This window comes from Molossus molossus, unplaced genomic scaffold (genome assembly GCF_014108415.1).
Source record: "Molossus molossus isolate mMolMol1 unplaced genomic scaffold, mMolMol1.p scaffold_m16_p_1, whole genome shotgun sequence".
NCBI classification, from domain to species: domain Eukaryota; kingdom Metazoa; phylum Chordata; class Mammalia; order Chiroptera; family Molossidae; genus Molossus; species Molossus molossus.
The window spans coordinates 114,991,549-115,015,571 of record NW_023425344.1 but is presented as its reverse complement, the minus strand read 5'-3'; the positions used below and the strand labels follow the sequence as shown (position 1 = coordinate 115,015,571).

The following is a 24,023-nucleotide window of genomic DNA, read 5'->3' as shown; positions in this document are numbered from 1 at the left end:
TTAGAGTTTAAGAGAAGTGGCTGTTTCGAAGATTGCTTTGGAGCACTTGTTTTCACTCCACATCTCTTTCTCCCAGTCCATCACTCGAACCTTGCTCCCTCTGACATCTTCTCACTCCTTGTTCTCCATCTAAATAAACTGCAGGCTTCTCCCAATATGTAGATAGGAAGGAACATGGAAATTGTTTGAACTGTCTGAGAAAGAAAAGGTGGGAACAAGAAGGACTTGGAATGAGTGAATGGACGTCCGGCTCAGTGGTTGAGCATCAACCCATCAAGAGGTCGCCCGTTCGATTCCTGGTCAGGACACATGCCCAGGTTGTGGGCCCAATCCCCAGTGGGGGCATGCAGGAGGCGGCCAATTGGTGTTTTGTCTCATCAATGTTTTATATCTCTTTCTCCCTCTCACTTCCTCTCTCTCTAAAATCAATAAAGGGAAAAAAAAATTTTTTTTTTTTTTTTTGCATTTATCCTTAGAGTGGGAGGGAGGAAGGGAGAAAGAGAGAGAAACATTGACATAATTGAGACACATTGAGTGGTCGCCACCCACATGACCCCATTCGGGGCTGGGGACAAACTGCAACCGAGGTACATGCCCCCAGCGGTAACCGAACCGGGGACTCTCTGGTCCGTGGGCTGACGCTCAAAGCTCTGAGCCAAACCAGCCAGGGCAATTTTTTTTTTTTTTTTTTTAAAGAGTGAATGGCGCCCTGGCTGGTTTGGCTCAGTGGTTGGAGCGTCGGCCTGCGGTACAGAGAGACCCGGGTTCGGTTCCCGCTAAGGGCGTGTACCTCGGTTGCAGTTTGTTTCCCGGCCCTGGTTGGTCGTGTGGGTGGCAGCCACTCGATGTGTCCCTTTCACGTCGATGTTTCTCTCTCTCCCTCCCGCTCTATCTGAACAAAAAATGGAAAAATGTCCTCAAGTGAGGATTAAAAAAAAAAAAAAGAGTGAATGGCCCTGGCCGGTTTGGCTCTGGTTGGAGCGTCGAGAGACTTGGGTTCGGTTCCCGCTAGGGGTGCGTGCCTCGGTTGCAGTTTGTCCCCGGCCCTGGTTGGGTCGTGCGGGTGACAATCACTCAATGTGTCCCTTTCACGTCGATGTTTCTCTCTTTCTCCCTCCCACTCTATCTGAACAAAATATGGAAAAGTGTCCTCAGGTGAGGATAAAAAAAAAAGAGTGAATGGCCTAGTTGTTCTGTGATAAGGAAAGGTAACCAGTCTTCATATCATAAACAGAACCCCATTCCAGCAGCTGCCCATTCCTGGAAAATCCCTAGGTTCTCTTGGAAGGTACTCCGCAGGCTCATTCTTTGTTTCTACACATGGAAAGTCCCCTCGTCCCTCTTGTTCTTTCTCATGTCTCTGCTCTCTTCCAGGGCAGGATAGCATGTGCCAATGTCCTCAGTGACCTCTACGCAATGGGGGTCACAGAATGTGACAATATGCTGATGCTCCTTGGAATCAGTAATAAAATGACCGACAGGGTAAGTAGGAGATGGGCCAGTGCTTACTGTCTGTTGTCTTGGTCACTTCACTTGACTGGTCAACCCTTCTTTTTCCATATGTAAAGTGAGGAGCCCAGGTTGCATGGCTTCTGTATTTCATCCTGTTCTCCTCCTTTTGGCAGTTAATGAATTAAAATAGTCTGCCTATTCATATTTTCATTTCTACCACCTGCTTCCCTTTCTTCTGGATAGACTGAAGCCAAGACATTTATGTTTGTTTTAAAGTCTAGGCCACAGTAATAGTACCTCCACACCAGGCCTGTGGACTGGACCAGCCTTACAGACCCAGGGCATGAGGCCTCGCAGGGGCCAGGCACCCTCCCCTTTGGTTGCTGGTTGGTCACTGATGGGGCTGGGAAGTCACATCTGTTCCCGTGCTTACCTGTCAGTATCTTATAGTCTTGCTATCTGTACCTGTTCTCTGACCCAGAGGTGAATTCCCTTATATATTATTTTTGAAAGATACTTGTTTTTATCCCCCAAAAGAAGTTTGCCCTGCCTCATAGAACTGAGAGTTTTTAGCAGGCCCTTTTCTGCCTGCACAAGTGTTCTCTTGGGCCGTTGCTTGCACACAGCCATCTGGGCGAGGGCGAGGGGTGCATATTAAATGAGTCTTGGAATTCTTAAGGACCAGTTAAAGAGTTGGCTCAGATTTTGGTTAGCCTTGTGCACCCAATCACATTCCAGTTTTTATTTCTCTGTTGTCTGGGCTCCATTCACATTGTAACCTAGAATATCTTCCAGCTTTTGATACAATGGCTAGTGTAAACTATTCCACTCCCCTTTCTAACTCCTTGTACAGACTGTGAACTTTCAGGACATCTTTTAGGATTTTATGAACCTCTTTATAACTGTAGGTGTAGCTTCTCTTTTCTCGGTTTTGAACTGAATTATGTGACTTTTAATTTGTATCCTTTTAAACCCTAGGAAAGGGATAAAGTGATGCCCCTAATTATACAGGGTTTTAAAGATGCAGCAGAGGAGGCAGGAACATCTGTAACAGGCGGCCAAACAGTGTTAAACCCCTGGATTGTTTTGGGAGGAGTGGCTACAACAGTCTGCCAGCCCAATGAATTCATCATGTAAGTTGGTTTTGGTTTTGTTCCATGGCACCTGGCCTGGTTCTCTTTCTTTTCTTAAGATAGATTCATTGAGATATAATTTGCATACTATAAAACTCACCCATTTAAAGTATATAGTTCAGTGGTCTTTGGTGATATTCACAGTTTTGCACCCAACACCAGAGTTTTAGAACATTTTCATCACCCCAACAAAAAACCCAGTCCCCCTTAGCTGTCACTCCCCATCCTGGCTCCTTTTACTTTACATAATATTAGCATAATATTTTTAAGGTTTATCCCTTTTGTAGCATATATCAGTACTTTGTTTCTGTTTTTGTTTTTTTTTGTGGTCACAAGGTTTTGCAACCATCACCACTATACAATTCCAGAATATTTCAGTCACCCCCCCCCCCCAAAAGAAGTCCTGTATCCATAAGCAGTCACTCCTAATTCCCTCCTCCCCCCATCCTCTGGAAACCACTAATCTACTTTCTGTCTCTGGATTTGCCTCTTCTTGACGTTTCATTTAGGTGGACTTGTACAATATGTGATGTTTTGTGTCTGGCTTCTTTTACTAGGCATAATGCTTTCAAATTTCATCCATGTTGTAGCATGTATCAGTACTTCATTTGTTTTTATGGCTGAATAATGTTCTATTGTATGGACATACTACTGTTTATTCATAGGTGATAGATCTTTGTGTTATTTCCACCTCTTATGAAGGATGCTGCTATGAACATGCCTTGTACAAGTTTTTATGTGGACATGTGTTTTGATTCTCTTGGGTATATATACCTAAGAATTACTGGGTCATGTGACAACTGTTAACTTGAGCAACCGTCAAACTGATTCCCAACAGCAGTGTAGGAGGATTCCATTGTCTCCGGGTCCTCTCCAGTATTTATTACTTTTATATATATATAAAATAGCCATTCTGGTGGGTTGAGGTGATATCTCACTGTGGTTTGATTTGCGTTTCCTTGGTGGCTAATTATATTGAACATCTTTTGGTGTATTTTTTAGCCATTTCTAGATCTTTGGAGAAGTTTCTCTTTTAACACAAGTTATCCCTTCCCAGGTTTTGTATCCTGTTAAGAAAAGCCTATTATTCTCTTTTCTGAAGGAAGTACAAACTCCATTTGTTTCTCTGATTTTGTGAATAGGTTCTGATAGGCACTGTGTTCACATGGCTCAGAATTCAAAGGTGTAAAAGGCTCTGCAGTGCAGTCCATCACTCAGCCCACGCCACCAGTTTCCCTTCCTGCAGGCAACCACTTGTACGAGTCTTCAGAAATCTGAGTGCCAAGTAGGAAACTTATTATTGGTCTGTCTGAGTTGGGAACTTTGATGTTGAAATCACCAAAACGTTAGACCCACAGATTTGAGCCAAATCCCACTGCCTGAGAAACAGTCTTTGTTTCAGAAGTCTTGTTGCCTCAGAAGCATGATGGGTCTGTATTGAAAGTTATACATGAGCATGGCTGAATCAGGACCTGATCAGGCCTTTGCCTTTGAAGACTGAGTGATGTATTTGCTTCCTTGTGTATTTTATTGGAGGGCTGGATCTAGTAGGTAATGGGTAGTCTCTTCTATTCTCTTTCAATGTTTATGTTCCAGTAATAATAGCCTCAGTAGCAAGCTGCAAGGTTGTAACTCGTGGTAGTAGTGACTTAAATGTAAGTGCTTGCAAAGTCAACATTTTTACCAGCCTTTTCTTTCTCCTATTTAACAGATGATGAGTTTACCTCCTTGATTAATTTGACCAGACCATGCCCTTGTTCTTTTATTTCAGGCCAGATAACGCAGTGCCTGGGGACGTGCTCGTTCTGACCAAGCCCCTGGGGACGCAAGTGGCCGTGGCTGTGCACCAGTGGCTGGATATTGTAAGTGACACTGCCTGCACTAGGGGAGGGGTAGCTGAATAGGAGTTTTCAGGGTTGCCGTAGTTTTCCTGGTGGGATTTGGAGAAAAGGGCATTCATTTACATTCAGGTCAAGTATCTCTTCAATCTGCTAGCACTGAGAGTACGCTTTTACTAGAAGATGTATCAGCTCCTGAAGTAAGTGCCACTTTTTGTCCATTCAGGGAGCCCCTCACCTTTGACATGTTTTAACAAGTTTTAGGTCTAGTTCTTCTAAATGTCATCAGCTTGTCATCTAAAAATGAGCTCCTTCATTTTCCCTACCAGGGAGTTTAGTATCAGTCATGCCCTTATAGAAATACTAGGAATTGTCCATATTCTTTTATTAAGTTGGATTTTCATGTACTGAATGGTTAAAGTAGGTAAGTCTAGGATTGGGGCTGCAAAGAAGCTCTGTAAAGAGAAATTTGCAAGGCAGTGAGTTTGGTTTATTTGGTGCTGAGATAGCTTTATCTTTTGTATCTTAAACATCACTAAAAAATAATAAGAAAAGAATGTGTGGAAAGTTTGGTGCTTGGGATATAAATAAGACCAGAGTTATTGACAATTTAAATTGTTTTAGTCGTGAGGTTTTTGTTTGGTTGTTTTCTCTTTTCAAACTAATTAGTAATTCAGAACATTTTGATAAATAATTATCTTGTACCGAGAGCATCTAGAATATATTGATGTTTATCCTGAGTCACTTTTCCCCTGAGCTATAATAATTCACTTAGGATTTTTCCCATTGTCATAACTCAAAAATTAATACGATTCATGGTATATCTCATATATCTTGGTGCTTTTAATTTCTACAACTGTCATCTGAAACTACCAGTCCTGATAAACAGTTAAAAAAGAAGACAATTTTATGTTATTCATAACCAAGTATGTGTTAGGTTGATATAGCAGATAGAGAAAATCTGTAAGGCTGCCACAGTCTAGTTATTTTTCCCTTCTCATCCAGTGATGATGGGGAGATTTCCCATCAAGTATGATCATCTGTAGGTCTGACTGGAAAGCCATTACAGGGCAGTAATCCACAGAGTTGCTTTGCAATACAACTGCTCAAGTCTGAGTAATTCAGCAAGGGAGTTGGAAGCAGGTGAGAGAAAGGGGCATCAAAGATAAGGGTTTTGGAATCTTTCTCTCCTCTCCACCTCACCCCCAACCCGACACCTTTGTTTTTATACCAATTTTTTTTAATGCTCAGAATTGTAAAAAGCAATTTCCAAAGACTACATAAAAGCACAATACCCTTTTCATAAAAGTCAGAAGCAACCAAAGATCATATTGTTTAGGCATCTGTTTGTATGAGAAGAATATTTTTTGAAAGGCAGTGGTATGACAAGTATAAAATTCAGAGTAGTCGTTATGTCTAAGGGAGAGTGGGGAGCAGTGGGATAAGGGAGGAACACATAGATAGACCTGTTACTGCATTAAGTGGTAGATAATTGGTATCATTAAAAAATAAATGAATGCATGCATGATGGACATTAATGGACCATGATGACAGTCTGTCAAGAACCCATAATCATAAAGCAAACTTCTTTGAAAATCAACTGAGGAAAAAGGAAAACACCTTTTTCCCCTTATATGATATCCCTTGTGGTCACCATAGTTGTCCTCAATGCTCATACAATCGATGTTGCTTTTGCATTCCATATTTGTCCATAAGATGTCTTGTTCCAGAATTCAGGTAAAGTCAGTAACATTATAATTATATGAAAAATAAAGCCATCAGCTTTATAGGAGAGGTGGAGAGATGAACCAGAGAACGTTCAGAACTACTCATGTGCAATTTACGCCCTGTCACAGAGAGAAGCTGCCAGTGTTCGCATACCTTTTATTGCGTGCACACTGCAGCCATGTGTCCTGCTGCTTTTACCTAGCCACTAGATTGCAGGTGCAGTATTTTACTATAGGAGTATGGGTTGAGAACACAAAAGATACCAGGGCAATATGTCTGATGAACACCTGACTGAAATAATAGTTACGGGGAGGGGAAAATTAGAAAACCTAATTTGTGTATAAAATTAGAAAAATAAAATTTCCTATAGAATGACTAAAGCAAAATAGGCATTTTCTTTCAGTGGTTAGAAATAAAGATTAATCACATTTTTTCCCTCTTTTCTCCCTCACATATGTTCCTATATTAGCCTGAAAAATGGAATAAAATTAAACTAGTGGTCACTCAAGAAGATGTGGAGTTGGCGTACCAGGAGGCAATGATGAATATGGCAAGGCTCAACAGAACAGGTATTGAGGCAGGGTCAAGAAGGGAAATATTTTATAGGCTTTGCAGGTCACATACAGTCTCAATTGTGTCGATTTTTTTTTTTCTCCTCCACAACTCTTTAAATATGTAAAAGACCATTTTAGCTGGAGGAACAGGCCGTGGGCCAGTTTGGGCCGTTGATAGCAGATCCTCCTCTGTTGGTCCCTAGTTAAAGACAGATTTGGGTTTGAAAATGGAATATATGTATTTCCTTTCAGCCAAAGGAGGAAAACAGGATCCTGTTCACAAGATTATTAAAAAGAAAAATGTCAGTTAAGTCCCAGAAGGAGTAACTAATATGTGGTATACAAAGTTCAGTCATTCAGTTTATGTTTAATGATACCTATAGTATGTCCTTGACTCTTCCAAGTGATGGGGACACCTCAGTGAACAAAACAGGCAAAAGTCCCCCCCTCTTGGAGCTTACATTTCTAAAGGCTGGTTTGCTTCCAAATTATCTGTACAAGCAACCCACACAGATGCTTCTCTAGGAATAAAATATGTGCAGGACTTATGGGACAGCAGTGCAATACCCATGTACACACCATCTCATATGAGAAGCATAGTGGCCTTGGAAGCCCAGAGGTGTGCCTTCCAAATCCAGTTCATACATTTCTGCTTAGGGGTAACCATTGTTTTGACTCTAATGTTTATTCTCATGCTTTTAAAATTTTTATCACTTAGACTTGTATTCTTAAGCAGTAAATTAGTTTTGTGTTTTTTATTTTATTGAATCATACCTATATCTGTTTTTCTTTCTGTTTTGTTTACTGTTTAATGTTCCTGATTATCATGCCTGGGGTGTGTAGCTGTATTTCATTCATTTTCTCCACTGTATAATTTTCTATTCTGTGACTTACTTATCTGGCCTACTGCTATTGGGCGTTTGGGTTGCTGCTGAGAACTTACTTGGTCACGGCTTCTGGTGCATATGTCTATGAGGTCTGTACTTTCTAGATGGTGCTAATTGTTTTCCAGAGTGGTTGTACAACAGTTTACAATGGTACACTACATTTAAAAATATTCTTTAGTATATTTTCTCTTCCTTTTTATTTTATATATTTTTTCTACTGTAAAAAAATTTTATTCATTATGGAAAAGTTCTTAGGAAATGAAAAAAGGAAATAAAAACATTTTCTATAGTCCCAGCACCCAAAAACCGCTTCTGTTAATATTTGTATGTATTCTTCCAGGATTTTTTTCTGTTTGGTTGGTTGGTAGTTTACTGTTATTTTATTGCTGATGTTTTAAACTTGAAATTGTCATACATTTCATATGTATTTGGAATCTGCTTTTCTTATTTATTTATTTTTTAATTTTTTTCTTTATTGATTTTAGAGAGCAAGAAAGGGAGCGGGAGAGAGAAACATAAATGAGAGAGAATATCGATTGGCCGCCTCCTGCATGCCCCTCACTGGGGATCTGGCCCACACCCTGGGCATGTGTCCTGACCAGGAATTGAACCAGTGACCTCTTGGTGCATGGGTTGACGCTCAACCACTGAGCCACACCGGCCGAGCTGGATCTGCTTTTCTTCATTTAATATTACTAAATTCTTTTTTCCATTATATAATTTTAGTACACATAATTTTTAATGGCTAGATCTTCTATCAGAGAGATAATACCATAATTAATTTACCTTTTGCCTACTTTTGAAGAACTGATTTTGAGATCAAATTTTCCCATAATTTTTTTCCTGCATTCCAGGAATTTTTTTTGGCTTTGTTCCCAAAGTTGAACAGTAATTATTTAATCCTTTGTCCTCAGATGTCTCATCACCTAACAGCCAAGGCTTTTAATTCATGTTTCTGTTCTTGTGCCACTTAAACTGTTTAAGGAGTCTTTTTCCTTTTCTTTTTTTGGCCTTCAAATTAAGTAGTTTAATAATGAAAAAGTGATTGATAATTGGTAATGGATTTATTTTTATCTGTGTGGATTATTATTTTGCATATATTTGAGCATTTATGATTCCCCATCTTTATTTGTTATATATTGTTGGTAGGGATACAATATGGCAGAATGTTTGTGGAGTATTTGGTCATATCTAGCAAAAATTATGCATACATTTATTTAATCTAGCAGTCCTACTTCTGTGAATCTGTCCCAAAGCTACAGTGGCCAAAATGTGAAATGACATATGTACAAGGCCGTTCATTGAAGCACTATTTGTAATTGCAAAACAAGGAAACACTTCAAATGTCCGTTGATAAGGCACTGAATTATCTATTCTGTATGCATACACGTAGCTCTAAAAGTGGATGAGAGGTCTTTGTTACTAGGGTATGACTAAATTAAAAAAGGGTCAGAATCATATATACAAATATGCTACATTTTATATATTCATTTGAATGCATATTTTATACTTTCAAAACGAAGCGATGGAAATAGACTCTCAGAACATGCATTGTTTTATAAGTTTGACTTTGGAATGTTTTATGTCATTTTATATAGTTAAAAATTTTTAATAAAAAAGCACATTTACAAATCAAACCACATTTTTTTAAAATTATTTTTCTTTATTGATTTTAGAGAAAGGGAGAGGGAGAGAGAGAGAGAGAGAAACATCCATGAGAGAGAATATCTATTGGCCGCCTCCTGCATGCCCCCCCCACTGGGGATTTGGCTCACAACCTGGGCATGTGCCCTGACCGGGAATATAACTGGAGACTTTTTGGTGCATGGGTCGATGCTCAACCACTGAGCCACACCAGCCGGGCCAAAGCACATTTTTTAAAAAGTTGCCTAACATATATCAACTTACTGGCAAAGTCACATGGGGAAGAATTATATGAAAGAACCTAAAAACTGTAACCTTTAATTTGAAATTATCAGTATAAACGCAACGTTTTCTTTTCCTCTAAAAATGCCTATTTTCAAGTCTATCAAAAAGGCCTAAAAACAGTGATAACCCATTAGTAATGAACTCCTAGTGCCAAGATTCTGATCTGAAAATTACCATTTTTCACTAAAAAATGCCAGGACTCCTTGGGAAAATGCTGGTTACAATTCTGGGACAGGAAATACAAAAGATAAACCTGGAACATCCTGTGTCTGCAAGTAATGGTGCTATCAACAGTTGATGGGATCACGTCACTTCACATAGCTTGAGAGGAGGCTCCCACCAGTCAGGTTGGAGGGGGCAGGACAATATATTAAAAAGAAGAGTGATGGCAGTTAAAGTATATCAAGTGTCTAAACATCAATGACATAATGACTAAATGTTTTTGGTCAGCGTTTGAAGTTGCAAGGGTACCAACTTGTTCATAGAAATAAACTAAAGGAATCAACCACACATTTTATCGTTCTTGTATAGACTGTATTTTGGGGGAAAACAACATTTTAAAAAAAATTCTGTATAACATCAAAATTACAGCTAAACTACAGAACAATCATAATTAGTAACTACCTGAAATCAAGCTGAATGGAAGTCCTACAACTACAAAATTAAAGAAGTTACCTTGAGACTGGTAGGAATGGAAACACGGACCAGCTGGTGGATAAAAATCAAGAGGAATACCTCAGCTGGGAAGGACCTCCCTGAGAAGCATGGGGCCCCCCTCCCACATCAGACACCCCAGCTCAGGGTTCCAGTGCCAGGAAGAGAAGTTCTCCTAACTTCTGGCTGTGAAAACCAGTGGGAATTGAGGCTGAGGTTGCTGGAGTCCTAGGCAGTTTCTTTTAAAGGGCCCGTGCACAGACTTGCTTAGACTCACAACCCTTCAGGCTCCAGCATGGGGGAGGCAGCTTGAAAGGCACCAGAGACATATGGGGAAGAACTGAGCTGTTTAGCATTGGGGCAAGAGCTGGAGAGGTAGTTTTCTAAACCCAGACAGACATTGTTGGAGGCCCTTGTTTGGTGAGCCCTTCCGTCACAGGGCAGTCAGATGTGTGCCATATCTGGGAATTCAGCAACCTGGCTCACACTGTTTGCCCCATTCTGGTGATTCCCTGAGGCCCTGCCCCACCCACTTTCAGGCCCACCCAAGCTGTTTCCAGTGGCTTTACCATAGGATTGACCTGTTTGGGCTCTTTAGATTTTCCTATATTCTTTCAAACAAACAGCACCTGGCCTCAGGGAGCTCCATATCTCAAGCTGACTGGCTCCTAGCCTGGCACTAGAAGCAGCCGGCCTTGGTTCACAGCTTGACTTTGCCTAGGCACCTCCAAGACCAGCACAAGAAGCAGCCTTCTATAGATTGCTTTGTAGCTTATGCCTGGGAGTCCCAGATAGAACACAGGCAGAGGCTGATCTTGCCCCAGAGCCAGCACACCCACTGGACAGCTTTAGACCATGTCAAAGCACCACTGCCCAACCACCTACACAAGTGATAAATTAAAGGAGTGGATTCGGTGAGTACCAAAGCCCTGCTGAAGTAAGTCTTGCTCTGTGTGATGGTCCGCTATACGGCTGATCCTCCAAGGTGGTCAGAGGTCAGTGGTCAGTGGGCACAGCCAGTTCTTGCAGCTGATTAGCCTGAGTAAATCCCTCCCATTGATGTACCAACAGCAATCAAGATTCAATTACAGTAGATGGGTGTACAGTCCACACTAGTGCAACTTGAGGGCCCAGCTTGGGTGACCAGGGAAGCTATACCACTGGAGCCTACAGGACATCTACTACAATAGGCCACCTTACGGAACCTAGGAGACATAGCAATTTCACCTAATACATAAAAACAAATACAGCCCTGGCCAGTTTGGCTCAGCGGTTAGAGCGTCAGCCTGCGGTCCTGAGAGACCCTGGTTCGGTTCCCGCTAAGGGCGCGTACCTCGGTTGCAGTTTGTCCCCGGCCCTGGTCGGTCGTGCGGGTGGCAGCCACTCGATGTGTCCCTTTCACATCGATGTTTCTCTCTCTCTCTCTGTTCCTCTCCCTCCCGTTCTACCTGAACAAAAAAAATAAAATAAAAACAAATACAGGGAAGCAGCCAAAATGAGACAAAGAAACATCCCAAATGAAAGAAAAGAACAAAACTCCAGGGAAAGAACTAAACAAAATGGAGATAAACAATCTAACAGATGCAGAGTTCAAAACACTGGTTATGAGGATGCTCAGTGAACTTTGTAAGAATTTCAGGGAACTTCGTGAGAACCTCAAGAGCATAAAAAAGGACTAGTCAGAAATGAAGGATGCACTAACTGAAATGAAGAATAATTTACAGGGAATCAATAATAGAGTTGATTCTACTATCAGATCGTCAAGTTGGAATGTAAGGAAACAAAACACCCAATCAGAACAGTGAAAAGAAAAAGGAATAAAAATAAAATGAGGATAGTGTAAGGAATCTCTGGGACAATTTCAAGCATACCAACATTCGTGTCATGGGGATGCCAGAAGGGGAAGAGAGAGCAAGAAATTGAAAACCTATTTGAAAAAATAATGGCAGAAAACTTCCCTAACTTGGTGAAGGAAGCACAGAGTCCCAAACAAGATGAACCCAAAGAGGTCCACACCAAGACACATCATCATCAAAATGCCAAAGGTTAAAGACAGAGAGAATCTTAAAAGTAGCAAGAGAAAAGCAGTTAGTTACCTACAAGGGAGCTCGCATAAGACTGTCAGCTAATTTCTCCAAAGAAACTTTGCAGGCCCTAAAGAGGTGGCAAGAGATATTCAAAGTGATGAAAAGCAACAACCTACAACCAAGATTACTCTATCCTGCAAAGCTATCATTTAGAATGGATGGACATATAAAGAGTTTCCCAGATAAGAAAAAGCTAAAGGAGGTCATCACAACCCAACCAGTATTATATGAAATGTTGACAGGTCTTTGAAGAAGAAGAACAAAAATATGAACAATAAAATGGCCGTATCTATCAACAATTGAGTCTACAAACAAAATGAGCAAGCAGAACCGAAACAGACTCATAGATACAGAGAGCTTTTTGTTGGTTGCCAGATGGGAGGGGATTTGGGGGAATGGGTGGAAAAGGTGAAGGAGTTAAGAAGTACAAATTGGTTGTTAGACTGACAAACCTGAAAGGGAAGGGGGGTGGGGAGATGGTAAGAGATAAATCAAAGAATTTCTATGCATATATGCATAACCAATGGACACAGACAATAGTGTGGGGAAGGCAGGAGCGGGGAGGAGAGTGTCAATGGGGGCAAAAATGGGGGACATCTGTAATACATTCAACAGTAAAGATAAGTTTAAAAAGAAAAAATTCTTTATAGAAAAGTCACATCTAATAAGTGTAGGAAGAAGGATTGAATTACATATTTGCTGTTTTTGCTATCCCCTTTAGTAAACCTCAGGAATAAACCGTGGCTGCTGAAACTGTAGTCATTAAGACAGTGTGATATTGTTGCAAGAACAGAAAAATATATCTATGGAACAGACTAGAGAGTCCAGAAATAGACCCCTATAAATATAGTTAACTAATCCTTGACAAAAGAGCAAAGACAATTCAGTGGAGAAAAAAATAATCTTTTCAACAAATGGTGCTGAAACAACTGGACACCCATAGGCAAAAAATGATTATAGACACAAGCCTTATACCTGTCATAAAAATTAACTCAAGATGGATTATAAACCTGAATGTAAAATACAAAACTGTTTAACTCCAGGAAGGTAACAAGAAAATTTAGGTATCCTTGGGTTTGGTGATGCCTTTTAGATACAACACCAAAAGTACTATCCATAAAAGAAAAAGGTTGAAGTTGGATTTCATTAATACAAAGAACTTTGGCTCTGTGAGTGACACTAAGAGGCTAGAAAGACAAGCCACAGGCTGGAAGAAAATCTTTGCAAAACACAATTCTGACAAAGGACTGGTGTCCTGAGTAATCGGAGAACTCTTAAAACTCAACAGTAAAAAAACAACCCAGTTTAAAAATGTGCGGAAGATCTGAATAGACATCTTACCAGAGAAGATACACAGATGACAAATATTCAGATGAAATGGTGCTCCACATTATGTTTTTAGGGAATGGCAATGTAGAACAAGAGACTACTACATGCCTACTAGAGTGGCTTAAAACCAAAACACTGACAACACCAAATGCTGACAGCAGTGTGGAGCAGTAGGAACTCTCATTCTTGGTAGTGAGAATGCAAAATGGTGTGGCCAATTTGAAAGACAGTTTGGTGGTTTGTACAAAACTAAATATACCAATATGATCTAGCAATCGTGCTTTTTGGTATTTACCCAAATGAATTGAGAAACTTCTGTCTACTCAGAAATCTACACACAAATGTTTGTCACAGCTTTATTTATAATTGTTAAAATTTGAACACAGATCCTTCAGTAAGTGAATGGATACATAAACTGGTACATGGGACAATGGGATATTTGACAGCTAAAAAGAAGTGAGTTGTCAGGACATGCATGCAAAGACCTGGAGGAACCTTATGCATATTTACTAAGTGATAGAATCCATTCTGAAAAGACCAAGCACCATTATTCCAACTATATTACATGCTGGAAAAGGTGAAACTAGAAACAGTAACAAGATGATCAGTGGTTAGCAGGAGTTAGGGAGAGGGATGAGTAAGTAGAACACAGGATTTTTAGGGCAGTGAAACTTCTCTGTATGGTAATATAATGATGGATACATGTTATATACACGTTGTCAACACCTATAGACTACAACATCAAGAGTGAACTCCAATGTGAACTATGAAATTTAGTTAATGTATCAGTATTGGCTCATCACATAACAAATGTACCACACTAATGTTACCATATTAATAAAAAGAGAAGGGAATTATGGAAACTTCCTGCATTTTCCACTCAGTTTCTGTAAAACTCCAAAAATAAAAGGTTTTGTGTTTTTCTGGGTTTTTTTGTTTTGTTTTCTTTTATTTTTATTTTTTAAATAAGGTATTAACCTTCTACTTGTAGAGAGATTTTTTGGAATTTAGGTCAGTCTTTAAAAGTCCTATTCTTTGTCCTGTCCAGTGTGTCTCAGTTGGTTGGGTGACTTCCCGTGCATCAAAAGATTGCCAATTTAATCCTGGGTCAGAGCACATGATGGGGTTATGGGCTTCATCCCCAGTAGGGGGTGTGCAGGAGGCAGCTGATGGATGTTGTACTCTAGAATCGATGTTTCTCTTTCTTTCCCTCTCTCTCTAAAAATCAATAAACTATTCTTTTTTAAAAAAGGATTCTTTTTAAAAAAAAGTCCTCTTTGACTTTAGGATGGTTTATACAGGTTTACCTTTTGTTGTGATTGTAATTCTTCCATACAGATATTTTGATTTATTGGGAAGTTGCTGTTACATGAAGCAGCTGATAGTTCTAAGTGGTTGAAATGAAAATAAACCAACTTTTACAATTTCACTGTGGGTTTTATTGATTTTATTAAATGACATTTTTATTTCAATATCTCATCTCCCTGACAATTAGGAATTTTGACATCAAGGGGTATTTAAGATTTCAACTTGAGGAAAGGTTGGGGTGTTTTTTTTCCCCTCAGAAAGTCTCCATTTATTACTCCGGATAATAAATTTCTTTCTGGTCTCTTAGCTGCTGGACTTATGCACACGTTCAACGCCCACGCTGCCACAGACATCACCGGCTTTGGAATTCTGGGCCATGCGCAGAACCTGGCCAAGCAACAAAGGAATGAGGTGTCTTTTGTGATTCACAACCTCCCCGTCCTGGCTAAGATGGCTGCTGTGAGCAAAGCCTGTGGAAACATGTTTGGCCTCATGCATGGGACCTGCCCGGAGACATCAGGTACAAGGATTCTGGGCCCAAATCTGAGGATTAAACTAGCGAGGCTAATAGAAAGTTTTAAAAGAAGAAGCCAAATACATGAGCATGATCCCATTTTGTGAGGTCCGTGTTGATAACTTTGGCCTTCTTCTTGGTCCCTTAATGCTGTAGATTACCAATCTCCCACCATCCTGTGTGTGATGGAGCAGACTTCACGTCCATTGTTTTCTGTTTAGTGATAGAATGGAAGGAAGGAAGGAAGATTATGGGGAAAATAACCCACTACTTAATTTTCATTGGAAATCTAGCATTTAAATTAACTAATCATAGGTTACATTGAACAAGCTGTTGTTTTCCTTGGGGAAAAAAGTCTAAAATGCTTCAACAATGGAACACCATAGTATATTTCCAAAGTAACATTTTTTTTCTTTTGACCCATTTCTTTCTCTTTCCCTTTTTTTTTTTTTTTTTTTTTATCCTCACCCGAGGACATTTTTCCACTTTTTGTTCGGGGAGAGAGAGAGAAACATCGGTGTGAAAGGAACACATCGAGTGGCTGCCACCCGCATGACCCACCAGGGCCGGGGACAAACTGCAACCGAGGTACGCACCCCTAGCGGGAACTGAACCCGGGTCTCTCAGGACCGCAGGCTGATGCTCTAACCGCTGAGCCAAACCAGCCAGGGCTCCCCTTGATTCTTATATTTTATCCTTTTTTTTTGTTTTGTTTTTGTTTTTTGTTTTTTTGTTTGTTTGTTTTTTTTATCCTCATCCGAGGACATTTTTCCATTTTTTGAACAGACAGAGTGGGAGAGAGAGAGAGGGAAACATCGATGTGAAAGGGACACATCGAGTGGCTGCCACCCGCACGACCAACCAGGGCCGGGAACAAACTGCAACCGAGGTACATGCCCTTAGCGGGAACCGAACCCGGGTCTCTCCGGACCGCAGGCGGACGCTCTAACCGCTGAGCCAAACCGGCCAGGGCTTATATTTTATCCTTTAAGTCCCCCCTATTTTTTCAGTTTCATTTCTATTTTTTTTCCTGTATACAGTAAAACCTCAATATAAATGATTAATTTGGACGAGGGAGTGTCTGAAAGTTTGATACATAATAAAGTAGGTTTTCTGAGTGCATATGTTAAAGGAACTGACAAATTAGTTTACCTGTTTTTACTTATGTAGACACATTTGTGTAATTAAAATTAAGTATGTATGAGAAGTTTAATTTCAGCCCTGGCTGGTGTTTCTCAGTGATTAGAGCGTTGACCCATTCATGAAAGGGTCTCAGGTTCAGTTTCCAGGCAAGAGCGTGTACTTGGGTTGCTGGTTTGATCCCTGGCCCCAGTTAGGGCGAGTACAGGAGGCAGCCAATTGATGTGTCTCTCTCACATCGATATTCCCCCCACCCCACTCTCTCTTAAAAAATTAAGGGAAAAATATCCTCAGGTAAGGATTAACAAAAAAAGTTTAATTTCATATAAAAGCTTTCTATATGTATTACAATAATTTTAAATTTATACTGAATAATTCAGTAAATGCATGCACCCAACAGTCACTGAGTAAAAAATGCACATGGCTGGGGTGTGGCTTTGCACACATCAGACTACTAATCAGCATACGTTAAAACTGCTACAGAAAGACCACCTGACAACAGAACCAATTAGCGAGATGCAGTTGGATCACGTGCTAATCATTTGCCGAACAAGTTTTACAAGCAATGACTCTTGGATTTAAATATGCAGACTATAGTTGTAGATATGTAATATTTATTTATGTCGGTGAAATTACTACAGCATTTTTTCCTTATGGCCTACTTGATAAAATTTGTCAAAAATAACAGTGAACTAATAACAAAATATAACCTGTTAATTTAATTATAAGCAAGTTTTGGTTAAAAGCATTTAACAATTAACAGGGTATTAATTTTCACTGACATACAGACCTGAAATTTTTTCCATTAAATCCAAAGTCTTTTAAATTGAAGTCCACAAAATCGAGGGTTTACTGTAACTCAATAATTTTCCTACCTTGGTAAAAGAATCTAACTATCTAGGGATTTAAGAAATACACATGCCTAGCCCTGGTCATCCAGTACACCAAAACATGGCACATTTGATTCCTGGTCAGGGCACATATCCAGGTTATGTGGATTCATTCCCTGGTTAGGGTGGGTGCAGGAGGCATTCAATCATTGTTTCTCACATCTTTACCTCTCTCTCCCTCTCCCTCTCCCTCTCCCCCCCCCACCCACCCTTTCCCCGTCCGTCTCCCCTCTCTCTAAAATCAATTAAAAAAAATTTTTTTATAGAAGTATGCATATCTAGACCCAATTCCTAGGAAACTCAATTCGGTCGCAACTGGGGTGGGCCTGGTCGTCAGTAATTATAACAGCTTCCCTAAAGGTTCTGGGGTACAGCCATAGGCAATGACCACAAAGCCCTGCTCACATGTCAGTCCTGTAGAAGTGCTGTGGTTCTCTGGTAAGTTTTCATTTAATAGAAGATCCTCTCTTTAAGAAAGAAGCAAACTTCACTTCCTCTTCCTGTAAGTGGCCTAAGGTGACCTGAAAATTGTTCACTATTCACTTCACCCAGAAAACCCCATAAAACTGCAATCAGGAGGTTCAAATCTTTGTGTTCACTTAACAACACCCAGGCCATCAAGGGTGTGCATATTTGAAAAGCCACCAAGTATCTGAAGGATGTCACAACAAAGGTGGAGTTTAGTAGGTGTGCCCAGGCCAAACATGGGGCTGGACACAGGGTTGGTGGCCAAAAATGAGTGCTAAACTTTTGCTGCACTTGCTTAAAAATGCAGAGAATGATGCTAAACTTAAGGGTTAGATGCAGAGTCTCTGGTCATTGAGCACATCCAGGGAAACAAAATTCCCAAGATGTGGCGCAGAATTTACAGAGCCCAGGGGCTCATTAACTCACATATGAGCACTCCCTGACACACTGAGATGGTCCTCGCTGAAAAGGGGCAGGTTGTTCCTACACTAGAAGAGGAGGTTGCACAGGAGAAAAAGATATCCCAGAGTAAACTGAAGAAACAAAAATTTAGGGCATGGGCCCTGGCTGGGTGGTTAAGTTGGTTGGAGCATCATATACACCAGAAGGTGGTGAGTTTGATTCCCGGTCAGGGCATATACCTAGGTTACAGGTTCCATCCCCAGTCAGGTGCACATGGGAGGCAACCAATCTATGTTTCTCACATTGGTATTTCTATCTATCTATCTATCTATCTATCTATCTATCTATCTATCTATCTATCTATCTATATCTATCTAATCTCCCTATGTCTCTCTCTCTCTCCCTTCCTTTCTCTGAAAATCAAGCCTGGCCGGTGTAGCTCAGTGGTTGAGCATCGACCCTGCACCAAGAGGTCTCCAGTACGATTCCCGGTCAGGGCACATGCCCAGGTTGTGGGTCCAACCCCCAGTGGAGGGCATGCAGGAGCGGCCAGTCGATGTTCTCTCTCATAGATGTTTCTCCCTCTCTCCCTCTTCTTCTCTCTCTCTGTCTCTCAAATCAGTAAAGAAAAAAAAATTTTTCTAAGTCAATAAAAATGTATCCTCAGGTGAGGATTAAAAATAAAAGGAAAGTTCCTACATTATCGAAGCCTCAAACACCTACTCCTACACAGCATTCAGTGGTTCACAGATAGGTAATTTTCTCAGTTGAAAGTTTGTTTACAAAGTATGTTTTTTACTATAGTAGGAGTTTTCCAAGAAACGTCTTAATTACAGTTTAATCTGTAATAGGTGAAGGCAGAATAGAGCAGGCTTCTTAGTTGGATGGAAGGGGCAGCTTGAAGATAAAAAGTTCTTGGTTGAGTGTAAATCTGCAAGATTTTTTTAGAACAATAGTGACAGAGAAACTGCTCGCACAGCATCACAACTAATGATAATCATTTTTTCTTTGCCAGGAGGCCTTCTAATCTGTTTACCACGTGAGCAAGCAGCTCGGTTCTGTGCAGAAATAAAGTCTCCCAAATATGGTGAAGGGCACCAAGCATGGATTATTGGGATCGTAGAGAAGGGCAACCGTACAGCCAGAATCATAGACAAACCCCGGATCATCGAAGTCGCACCACAGGTGGCCACTCAAAATGTAAATCCCACACCTGGTGCCACCTCTTAATCTAGACCTAAATAGCTATTTGGTTTTGTTTTTAAATAGATCTATTTCCTTTATCATCGTTTCAATTAAAGACTATAAACAACCACAAAAAATCTCATTGTGTCTTACACATCTGGTGACCTGAGGTCTATTTGTGAATGGATGCAATTAATAAAATAAAATCCATTGCCTTTTTTTCCTGTTACATTAACTGAAGATGCACCTAATCTTGAGGCAGCTTCTGAGTTGAGAATTATATTGTTATCCAATACTGTTGATTCATTTTGAATCTTTAGACACTTATCTCTTGCCGCATAGGCTCTTTTTAAAGGTGCTTTCACATAGCACAGACATTACCAGTTGTAGTGTCAAATTGCAGTTTGTGTCTTTCATTTCATGTGTATTTATCATCAGTCTGATCTCTTTTAAGTGTCTTGAAAGGTATTCTGGGAGGATGGAATTGGTAAGTGACACAGTGGCATCCCAGTAGGAAGAGGGTTGCATGATTCCTTGGAGTGTTTGATTTGTAAAGCCTAGTCTTCTCATTCAAGAGCATCGCTTTGATCCAGGATGTTTCCCAATAGTGCATTCAGTTAAATAAGGCAGGTGCTTCACTCTGCATGGAAAGCACTTGGCAGACAAAAAGGAAATTTTCTTTCTTTTTCTTTTTTTTTCTGTAGCCTTCTTAGTATTTACAGTAATATCATTAACTGTTTTATCAATAGCAAAAACAGGATACTTTTTGCATTGTAATTAGATGTTCTATAGTGCAACAAGGAATTGCCTTCTAAAAGGGGGGTTAATGTATTATACTCATTTACAGTTCAATATATAATTACACAAATTTTTAAATAGAATCAATAATAAAGACTGTGCTGTGGATGGTAGTGCTTAATACATTTTATATTTTGTATAGTGATTTCAGACTTTTTGTTTTCTTAAAATCAGCTATTTAGCCTAATTCTGAGCATTATTTTGTCCTTTGCGCCAGTACTTTTTTGTGTACGCTTTTTGTGATGTGTTAAAAATCTGCATTGCCAACATTGCAGCTCGAACTTAAACTTGTTATTCAAATAAATATTTAATTTTTTTTATTGCTCTTGTATAATCAGATGCCCCTTTTAGTGTTATTTTAGAAGCATTGGGAGGGTTTTGGCTAAAGTACAATTTATTGGGGAAAACTAGATTTTAGTTTTATAAAACTTTCAAGTCTTTCATGGGACCTATATTTTCTTGAATTAAATTTTGTAGTTCTAGAAAAAATAGGCGATCTAAAAAGGTGTTTATCTGTGTTACCTAGAAGCAGAGGCTTTCTTATATTGTAACCAACTAAGCAATCTGGAAGGATTCCTGTCATTAAGCACAAGTGCACTGACCCCTCAAGTGTCTACATAAGAGAAAAAGCACCACATCGCTGCAAGTTTCCAAATGCTTCTCGCTTACAGGCCCCAAAACCATGTGAATCGATCAACTTCTTGCCAAAAGAAACTGCCACTGGGGAGAGAAAGCCCTGGAAGAGGCTTTGCCGTGGACACTCCCCCTCTTCGGGAGCCCAAGGGCAGCCTGTCTGGCATGTGTCACTGGAGTTCAAGTCATAAGGATGGTGTGCGGTACCTGAGAGGCTGCTATAGAACTGAAATTAATTGGACATTTTATAGGATTTATACAAATGTTGGTCCTCAAAAGATACAAACAAGTGGTCTGCAAAATAAAATGTGTTGGAAACCTCTGAAATGAACATACTGTTGAACTTTTCTTTTCTTTTTTTTTTTTAAATACACTAGTGATGACAAAATCTGAACAACTTTCAATGATCAAGTCTTGAAGGCTGATTTCCTTGGTGGCAGGCCTACTGAAAGCAAGGCCTACAGGTTATGTGCTTGGGAAATCATCTTTGTGAAGATTCATATATATAAAGGTAAAATGTCGGGTACTTAGAGGTCTGTGTCCTTCATGTGATCCAAGGAGGAAGAGCTGGACTTCAAGGGGTGTTTCTCAGAGAGCGGTCCAGGTCCAGCTCACCTGCATTAGAATCATGGGGGTTCTTGTCAAAGGCGAAACTTGAGCCCCACCCCAGACCAACAGTCAGTGTGGGGGGCATGGGACTAGGGAATCTCTTACGCAGTTCTGTGCACTGAAGTTAAAACCACAGGACTAAAGAAATGGTGTAGAGGGGTGGGAGAGGCAGAGGAGGGAAGGAAAGTGAACTTGCTCTTACAATATACTTCTCCAGGAATTTTTCTTCTATATCTTGACCATTCTATTTACTGATCTGGGCCCAGCAAAACAAAAAAGCCCAAGTGTCTTGAAAGTTTCTTGAATCAGGTGATTGTCATTGAGTATTTGTGTTCTTGGCGAAATCATTGTAGAATATTTTTAAGTTAAGTAACCTGTTAATAAATAGAAAATTATTTGGCTTCCTGGAAGCACTTTAAAACTTCACTTTGCCCTGGCCAGTTTGGCTTGGCAGTTGGGCGTTGGCCTGTGGACCACAGAGTCCCGGGTTCAGTTCCCGCTGGGGGCACGTACCACAAAAAACAAAACAAAACACTTCACTTTGAGATGTGTGTTCATCTTGGTATAGTGATTTATTTTGTTTAATCTCTTTGATAGTTGCATCCAAAAACATAGTTCATTAGAATGCACAGAATTAGTGTATACAGCCCAAAGAGGCTGGGCCTTTGAGGTCAGTTCCTTCAGGCAACAGTTATTTGCCAAAGAACATCAAAGTTAAGCTTGTTATTTGCATGGGCTGTGTTGAAGCATTTATTGTGATTCAACCCAGGAAAAGAAACTGAAATATTATGCAAGCAATAAATACTTTCTCTTTCAGCTCAGGTTTTTTTGTTCTTTTTTAATTTAATCCTCAGGCAAGGATATGTTTATTGATTGTTTTAGGGAGAGAAAGAGAAACATCGATGTGAGAGAAACACCAGTCAGTTGGGGATTGAACCTAAAACTTGGGTATGTGCCTCTTTGTGTATGGGAAGGTGCTCCAATCAATAAGCCACACCAGCCAGGGCAAGATTGTTTTCTTTTTAACCTATCTCATTTGAGGACTTTAAAATACATGAAGTCCAGAGTTTTCTTATCAATACTCATGATTACTGTCAAATGGTTGAAATCAATAAAAAAAATTTTAAATTACTGTATCTAGCTCTAGAGAGTAGAGTTATGGTTGCCATGGGCTGGGGGAGGGGAGAATGAGAAAATGTTGGTCAAAGACTATAGATTTTCATGTAAAAGATGAGTAAATTCTGAACATCAAAGGTACAGCATGGTGACTAATAACATGTACTTGAAACTTGCTAACAGAGTGGATTTTAAGCATTCTCACCCCCCTCCCCCCGAGATAAAACTGAGAGATGATGTGTTAACTTGATTCTGGTCATCATTTTACAATGTAAACATATATCAAATTATCCCCTTATACACATTATATACATATATATATAAATTTGTTACCTATACCCCAATAAAGCTAGAGAGAAAAAAAATAATCTGTAGCTCTACATCCCAAGAAATCATGTTTTTGGAGAATATTGACAGTAAAATGCTTATGCTGTAATACAAGGTGAGAGAAAACAATTTTTTGAAATATATATATGTGTATATTCTAACTATATGAATGGAGAAAAATACACAAAAATCTAACAATGGTTTTATTCTGGAGAGCAGAAGCATGAGTGATTTTGTTAAAATTCTGTATTTTCAATTTTATCTGTAATGAATATTAGATTTTATCAGAAAACATCATTTAAATATATTTGTCATATATATTTAAATATATATTAAAATGAAAAAAGCCAAAATGAAATACACATGAAGGGCCATGGGAGCACACAATTTTCCTGCGAGACAGATAGGTCCCTTTCTTCATTCTTGGACACTTTAGCTTTAGGACAGAAACAATTCTTTCCCCAGCAGAGTTCCTGGTTCCACCTCTCTCCGCTCTGGCCCACAGACACTGCTTGTGGAGAAACGGCATGTGCAGATTGTTAAACCCTTGCCAGTACTCACCACCTTTCTCTCCAACCAGCTGTGAACCCTCTTCTACCACAGATGCTTGCCTGCATGCCCTTCTATTTCCTCTGTACTTTAGACAGCCCTGCACAAATTAGGTCCTTCCTTAAGAAGTGTCTCAGGTTTGTTGGTTGACTTCATGTGGTGCTAGGTAATTTACCCGAGTCCTCTTGACATTTCTCAATCCAGACAATTCCATAAGCGATCATTTTATCCTTTCTTTCAGATTCATACATATCTTTTAGTTTCTAGTTCAGGAGTTCAGGTGGGAAGATTAAACATCTCTTTACACCATATATTATCTCAATTCTTCACACTTCTTTTAATTAATTGAAGAAAATAAGCGTACATCTCTTTATCTGGAAATAATTTATAGGAAGTTTGTCTTATAGCTACAACATAACAGCTTAATTATATCTGTGTCCTTATGTCTAGTTTTATTTTCATAAAAGTCTATGATCATTATGGGACAGATTCT

At 39.7% G+C, this 24,023-nt stretch overlaps 1 protein-coding gene across 8 annotated transcripts in view; it reads left to right on the top strand.

The window, feature by feature from the left end:
- The window catches only part of SEPHS1 (selenophosphate synthetase 1), a 33,750-nt gene extending 12,296 nt beyond the window's left edge, over positions 1 to 21,454 (top strand). For 3 of the 8 annotated variants that reach the window (XM_036271408.1, XM_036271418.1, XM_036271425.1), the window contains exons 4-9: positions 1,375 to 1,482; positions 2,431 to 2,585; positions 4,357 to 4,447; positions 6,621 to 6,720; positions 15,207 to 15,419; positions 19,329 to 20,613. In XM_036271408.1, the coding sequence (XP_036127301.1) occupies positions 1,375 to 1,482; positions 2,431 to 2,585; positions 4,357 to 4,447; positions 6,621 to 6,720; positions 15,207 to 15,419; positions 19,329 to 19,543 (882 nt within the window). In that variant the 3' untranslated portion in view covers positions 19,544 to 20,613. Of the gene's footprint in view, positions 1 to 1,374; positions 1,483 to 2,430; positions 2,586 to 4,356; positions 4,448 to 6,620; positions 6,721 to 15,206; positions 15,420 to 19,328; positions 21,272 to 21,306 lie in introns of those variants that run through there. The other 5 variants (XM_036271430.1, XM_036271446.1, XM_036271459.1 and 2 more) reach the window with 5 other exon arrangements.
- The last annotated feature ends 2,569 nt before the right edge of the window (positions 21,455 to 24,023 follow it).